Source organism: Scardinius erythrophthalmus (genome assembly GCF_964197995.2).
Source record: "Scardinius erythrophthalmus genome assembly, chromosome: 5".
Taxonomy (NCBI): Eukaryota; Metazoa; Chordata; class Actinopteri; order Cypriniformes; family Leuciscidae; genus Scardinius; species Scardinius erythrophthalmus.
This window is the reverse complement of record NC_138225.1, coordinates 12,888,496-12,895,758: the sequence shown is the minus strand read 5'-3', so window position 1 is coordinate 12,895,758 and position 7,263 is coordinate 12,888,496. Positions and strand designations below refer to the sequence as shown.

The 7,263-nt window shown below is 35.7% G+C and overlaps 1 protein-coding gene across 1 annotated transcript; it reads left to right on the top strand.

Annotated features, from left to right (window-relative positions):
- Nucleotides 1-663: 663 nt before the first annotated feature.
- usp30 (ubiquitin specific peptidase 30) lies at nucleotides 664-7,263 on the top strand. The gene is made up of 14 exons (XM_081366078.1): nucleotides 664-826; nucleotides 1,496-1,605; nucleotides 2,532-2,714; nucleotides 2,806-2,909; nucleotides 3,494-3,592; nucleotides 3,690-3,735; nucleotides 3,842-3,936; nucleotides 4,053-4,112; nucleotides 4,243-4,329; nucleotides 4,425-4,505; nucleotides 4,956-5,178; nucleotides 5,874-5,976; nucleotides 6,071-6,284; nucleotides 6,391-7,263. The coding sequence occupies exons 1-14, from the start codon at nucleotides 756-758 to the stop codon at nucleotides 6,457-6,459; spliced, it is 1,545 nt and encodes a 514-aa protein (XP_081222204.1). The 5' UTR covers nucleotides 664-755; the 3' UTR covers nucleotides 6,460-7,263.

The following is a 7,263-nucleotide window of genomic DNA, read 5'->3' as shown; positions in this document are numbered from 1 at the left end:
TTATTATTTTCATGATTTATCACTTTTTTTTTCTTTTGTCAAATCAACTAAGATAATTTAAGTGGTTCAGATAAAAATATTTAGAGTTTCTGTTGATTAAACAAACCTTCATTGTATCAACTAAATGTTTTAATTAACCTAAAACTGTAAGGCAACCAGGTTACTTATTTTTTTAGTTAAACCAACAATATTTTTTATACATATACATAATACATATAGTTTTATAGTATAGTCAAAATATTAAGATGGTATATTTATAATAGCTTTTTATATATTTTTAATCTTCAGTGTTTTATTCAGTGTTGTCTTTACTTTATCCATAATTAGATTTACAAAATCAAGTTAACAGATTTGAATATTGAAGAACTATAGACAAATCTAACAAAATCTCAGATAAAGTGATAAAAATGGTCTCTTTTCTTCTAATAAAGCCTTTATATCTGTTTTTAAATCTAATGAGTCTCTTCTGTCAGTTTATTACCTGATTTCACTCATTAAGACCATCATTTGGGAATTCTATCCAGCTAATTTAACCCAAGAAGTGCATTTTGGCAAACAGTAAAGGTGGATATTGAACACTTAATGTTTTTTTTTTTCAATGGATTTTTGTACTTTACAAACAAACTCTCATTATAAATTCAGCTTTCCCACCCTTCCATCATTTCCGCTTACGGCAGGCTCAGTCCTACTGCGCGGAAGGTCCGTCGAACAACAATGCGCAATGTTTAGTTCCGCACATGCGGGCGCAGTGAAATATGCCTTGGTGCAAACAGGGAACTACAGACAAGCTTGTTCGAGAGTTTTTACGCACTGGATCTGCTGCAAGGTTTGAGTTTGTATGGAAACGTGTGCCATGACGGCTAAATAGTGAATCTGTGTAGCTCAACTAGACGCAGGAAAGGACAGTAAAGTTGGTCCCAGCTGTTGCACTGGAGGCCAGCAGACATTCGCTTTTATTACTGTGTTTGTATTTCATTGATCATCACAGATGAATAAACATGCGAATCTGTCTTTATTTTGCTTTTTGCTGGTCTAGACCCAGTAAACACAAGTGCTGTAATAAACGTGTTCGGGTGGTTCTCTTCCTAGCTTGATAGCCAGCAGTAGCTTATTCAAACTACTCCATCTGTCTTAACAATAGATGTAAAATTAACACTTATAGGTATTTAATGATTCAGAAAGCTATAATTCAGTATGCAGCATGAATCTGAGCACGAGGTATGGCTTTAAATGTTTTACTTTCCCCCAAAAAAAGTGTGATATGTACTAATGGCTTATGGGATTTCGCTAGAGAGCTAGACTTAGTGCAAACACAGCTGTCAAGGTCAGAGTTAGTCTGCTGTCTGCCACAGGTGTCCCTCTGACATGTTTGTGATCAGTCTACATGTAAGGATCTGTAAATGTGCTCTTTAACTTTGTCACTTCATTTCAATCCAGTTGTCTGTGCTGGATGCAACCAAATTTGAAAACACTTATTTGTTTCTTTATGTTTCAGGAACAAGATGATGAAAAACTGGGGTGTGATTGGTGGGATCGCTGCTGCCATGGCTGCTGGAGTTTATGTACTATGGGGGCCAATTTCAGACAGGAAGAAGAAGAGAAAAGGTTTGTTTTCTTTGTAGTTAAAAGTCTTCAAGGAAGTTAAAGTCACTATGAATTGAAAATTGACAAATTGTTTATTACAAATGATTTATCCATGCAAATCATATTTGTACATTCATATGCTTTAATAAATAATAAAAAAAAACTTTAAACAACTTCAAACAACATCTCTTCACTGATGACGTGTACACAACCTTCCACTCAAATGAGATTACAGCAATCAGCAAAAGACATGATCCAATCAATTCCTGATGGACAAAATGATGTCCCGTCCTAAATATTTTTTCTTGTTTAAGTACAGTAGCTGTTTCACAGCAATAGCTAACCACAACAATCCAATCTAATCCCATTGGATAAAATCAAGTCTCGCCCTTGCATCTTGAACAAGAAAAAAATGTAGGGCGGGACTTGATTTTATTCAATGGGACTTGATTGGATTATTGCGGTTTGTTATTGCTGTGATCTCATGTGATTGACAGGTTGTCCCGCCCTCACACCAGTGAACATGTCATCAGAGAAGAGATGTCTCTGCAAGAGGGATGGGAAATTATTTCGATTAAAAATAACAAGGGCACATGAATTAAATAAAAAATAATTTATACCAAATACAGCAATATTTCATTAAAAAAAAACAAGAATTGATTTTATGGTCACTTTAACCTTTATTATATAATAGACTGTTCTGGTGCTGGATGTGTAGGGCAATACAGTGCCTCAACTAAGGGACTACATCTTGTAGCATAAGAATGCCACTTCATGAATTTGCTTTTCACAAATGAAAATGTTTAGAAGTATAAAATATAAAATAGTAACCATTTTATGAAAGCAATGAGTCTCAAGGCTCTGTTATATTAATAGCTATAAGGGTTGCAGGCACTGCAGTGTGTTGTGACTGTATTCATTGCTTAAATGAATCATGTCTCTCACAGGTATGGTTCCTGGTCTGCTTAATCTGGGGAACACATGCTTTATGAACTCACTTCTCCAGGGCCTGGCAGCGTGTCCTTCCTTCATCAGATGGCTTGAAGACTTTACAAGTGAAAGCAGTGTCCATCCAGAGAGAACAGAGAGAGAGACTCAGCTGTCCAGATCTCTGATGCAGTTACTTAAAGGTTCTTTCCCATTCACTTCAGCGCACACAAATGCACAAAATGTTAATGCACACTAAAAGGGCGCTCTCTCCATTTTCCTTCATTTATAAAGCCCTATCAAGTCATGACCCTGGAGAAGATAATATTTTAGATGCGGGAAGCCTTTTAGAAGCTCTCAGACTTTACAGATGGCAGATCAGCTCCTTTGAGGAACAGGTAGGATGTTCTCAAAGAAAATGCAGTTGAATATTTTACAGGAATAGTTCACCTAAAAATGGAGGAATTCATTAAAGACCCCCTGTGGTGAAAATCAAGTCTTTAATGTGTCTATGTGGAAATTCATCAGTCAACGCCATTGCTGAGTATTTTCTCCTTAAAAATGCAGTGTACATGGTTTGAAACCATGCTGATTTTTAGAAAGCAGCTGTCTGACTCTGATCTGGCGAACAGGAACATGGTTTGTGTAACATTAGCAACACATTATAAGCTGATAAAATAATCAAACCAAAGGCTAATAATTTTAAGACATTGTGTAGTGTTTACAACAGTAAAGTTGACCGAGTGGATCAGGTAGTGCGACTGAATGGAGTCGGGGGCTAATTTACATATTCATGGTTCCGCGTAAACTAAATGAAGCAAGGGTGTAGAGTTACATTTCAAGCTATTTTAAGGCTTGAAGAAATTTTTTTCAGAGGTCCAAAAGTTTAAATATGTCATTTTGATTATCAAAGATAAGTTTTGAGGGAAATTTAACTTAATAATGACAATATAAATGAGCATTTCTTGCCTTATCTCCACAGGATGCTCATGAGCTCTTTCATGTTCTCACATCATCATTAGAGGAGGAACGGGAACGCCAACCCAGAGTTGCTCACCTGTTCGACATGCAAACACTGGAGGTAAACAAAAGCAGTCACCATTAATGCAATATTAGGACTTAGAAATAAATAGATATTCCATAGACATTTCTTACCACCCTAATGTTAATGCTTTCAGAAATCTGTGGAGTCCAAAGAAAAAAACATCAGCTGCAGAAGTGGAGGTAAATGAAGACTTTCTTCTTTAAACATTTAGACAATTTCTTTTTTTATTGCCTGAAATTCATATTTTTTTTTTAGCATTTAGTAATTTATCTTTTTCATCTCCAGGCCCATTACATCCGATTCCAAGTTTATGGAGGACTCGGCACCCTTTTCATGGGCGGTTAACAAGTTATATGGCTTGCAAGCGCTGTGAGCAGCAGGTGATCTTTTTTTCATATTCACTTTTAAATAAATTTTTTAGATTTAAAAAATATTTATGTCTACGGCATCTTATTGAAACAATGGAATTGTTAACCCTCTCTGTTTTTGTTTTCAGAGTCCTGTGCACTATGATTCTTTCGATAGCTTGTCTCTTTCAATCCCTTCAGTGCAGTGGGTAATGCAAACTTATTCAGTAATTCACAATTACATGTGCAGAATAGCTTCCTTAAATATGACAGTTGAATTTGTATTACTCCGCAAGCATCTTACAGACAAAAAGTATAACTGGTGTATCATTCTTTCAGGGCCGACCTGTTACTTTGGACCAGTGTCTAAAGCATTTCATCTCCTCTGAAACCATCAAAGAAGTGGAGTGTGAAAACTGTACCAAGGTATCATATATGTTAAATTTAGCAGGACAAGTTGCTTTAGTACCATTGTACCTCATCATTAATTTGCTGAACTGATTCTCTCCATTTCTTTGTAGCAACAGGCTGGAGAGCTTGTAAATGGAGAAGTCCTTGAGAGTCAGAGGACGACATTTGTCAAACAGCTGAAACTTGGGAAGGTATACAGTACATGTTTGAAATTCTCACATTCAGACCAACAGCCTTTCCTGAACTCTGACAGTTGGCTTATAAAAGATTAAAGGCCCGTTCACGCCAAGAATGATAACTATAACGATAATGTCCACACCGACTCACAATATCATTCTGTTTATTCTAAGTGCACACTAGAGTTTTGTCATCTGCCGCTTTAAATGCTCGATGAATGGATTCTGAGTGGCTGTCAATGTTTTTATCGTTCATCTGCTGGAAAAATATTGCTGTGAAAGTGATTCCAACTATATCGTTCCTCTGTGCTGTTATTGCTGTGGTGTGGATTCTGCTATTCTTTGAACCGTTTTAAAAATGATATATTTATTGTCCTTGGTTACTGTCCTTGGTGTGAACAGGCCTTAAAAGCGCTCTTAAATAACACACTGTTGGTGTGTGTGTGTGTTTCTTTTCACGTTTAGTTGCCTCAGTGCCTCTGCATCCACTTGCAGAGACTGACGTGGTCTAAAGAGGGCACTCCCATAAAGAGGCAAGAGCATGTTCAGTTTACTGAGTATTTGTCTCTGGATCGATACAAACATTGCACTGCTGGGCAAAACCTGCAGAGGACCAGCAGAACAAACAAACCCATATCTGCCAAAGCTGCCGGAGAACAGAAAGACAAAACCATTGCCAATGGTGTTGGTAAGAGATGTGAACTTTTCCGTTGGTTATCAACGTGATGTGATGCTGCCGTTTAGATCTGTAAATGTGGGTTTACTCCAGATAAAGGTTTATTTATGTGTGAAACCAATGAAATCTCATTGCAATCCTTTTGCTATTTATAATAATGATAATAATAATAATTTTTATAGTTATTATTATTATTATTATTATGAATACTACTAATACTATTATAATTATTATTCTATAGAATATATACAAAATACAATATAAAATGTCTTAAGATGAATTTTAAAGTTGTCTTTAGATTTGTCAATATACTAATATAGATAGATATATTAAAGCCATTTTGCTCTTTATAATAACAAATAATGATGATAATTATTCTTATTATTTATATTTTTTATTATTAATACTATTCTATAGAATGTATACAAAATATAATTTTATTTTTGAGTGTCTTAAGATTAATTTCAATGCTGATGTTGTCATTTAGATCAGTGAATATGGATTTACTCTAGATAAAAAGTAATTCATCTATAAAAACCAATCAAATATCCGTGCAATTTCTTTGCTATTTTTATAATAATAATAATAGTTGTTGTTACTATTATTATGAAATGTTGTTATTATATATTTTTCCTATAGAATACTTATATAAATATATTTTTGAGTGTCTTCATTAAGATTAATTTCAATTTCTTTTGCTGATTCAGAACATTGCAACAACAATAAGCCACTGTCCAATGGAACCTTTCCCTCTGTCTTTCTACACTCACCAGGACTGAGCTCACAACTCAACCTCACTTACGACTACAGGTAGATGCATGCATGCTATTATAAAGAGAACTAGAAAATATACTTAGATTTTTTTTTTTTTAACTGCTTCTAAACTGAACTCTTTTTCCCCCAGCCCCTCAGAGTACCTCTTCCGCTTAACAGCTGTGCTGGTTCACCATGGCGACATGCACTCGGGACATTTTATCACGTACCGCCGCTGTCCTGCGGCTCCCCGTGGAACTTCTCCTTTTAGCTCGCAGTGGCTCTGGGTTTCTGATGATTCTGTGAGGAAAGCCAGCCTTCAGGAGGCGCTCTCCTCCAGCGCATACCTGCTGTTTTACGAACGAGTGCGAAGGCACGGTCTGAGGGTTGAAGAGTAACATCTCATCTGACCCGGGTTACTTATTCTTAGTTTAAATCTAGAATGTTAACCCTTGTTCCTCTCCGTTTCAGGCCGTGCTACTCTGGCCAAGTGCAATCGTGCATCCTTGTGCATGCAGTTTGCATGCATGTTGTTTCTGATCTCTCTTTGTGAGAAAGAGAGAGGGAAGAAAAGGGTTCTGTACATCATAGTTTCCACGTTAATCTTGCTCAGTGTCTACGGCGGTTGTTTTTTTAGTAAACTCCTAATTCATTATCTGAGCATAGGAATGATGCCAGTCATGATTATTAATTGCCACTGACATGGGATTCACATTGAGACTTGAACAGGAAAACTCATGATAATGTTTTGTTGCAAACAGACCCAGAATTGTTGCCTTCCTCATTAAGCTAATGATTTGTTGGACAGAAATTTTTTACATGGTTTCTCATGCAGTTTTTTTTTTTTATATGTAATTAGCGATAATGTGTCTTTGTCAATGAATTACCCATTGTTAATAATGTGTTTATGCAGTTCACATATAACGGTCTTTTGTAACATGTAAACCCCAAGCAGTTTATGTTTCACATTTTGGAGTTAAAGAACACAAAACCATGGGATAGATCCTCATCAGGTGTTTTGTGACTACATGTTGATCAGTTTTTCTATAAATCCTCCTAATTTTTTGGTTTGTTGTACGATTGACATATGCTATCATTTTAACTTTAGTGAATGCTTAGAAGGGAAATTTAGCCGGAATATTCCAGATCCTGAGTATTTAATACCACAGATTTTCAGATGACATAAATATTAGTCGACATCCATTTCCAGTGTTATGTAAGCTCCTTGTTATTTGTTGATTGTAAATTATGCTATTTGCACAAACAATTGTATATTTTTATGGTATTGGTGTGTATGATTGTGTGGGTGAACATTTTTTCACATATAAATTAAATTAATTCCAC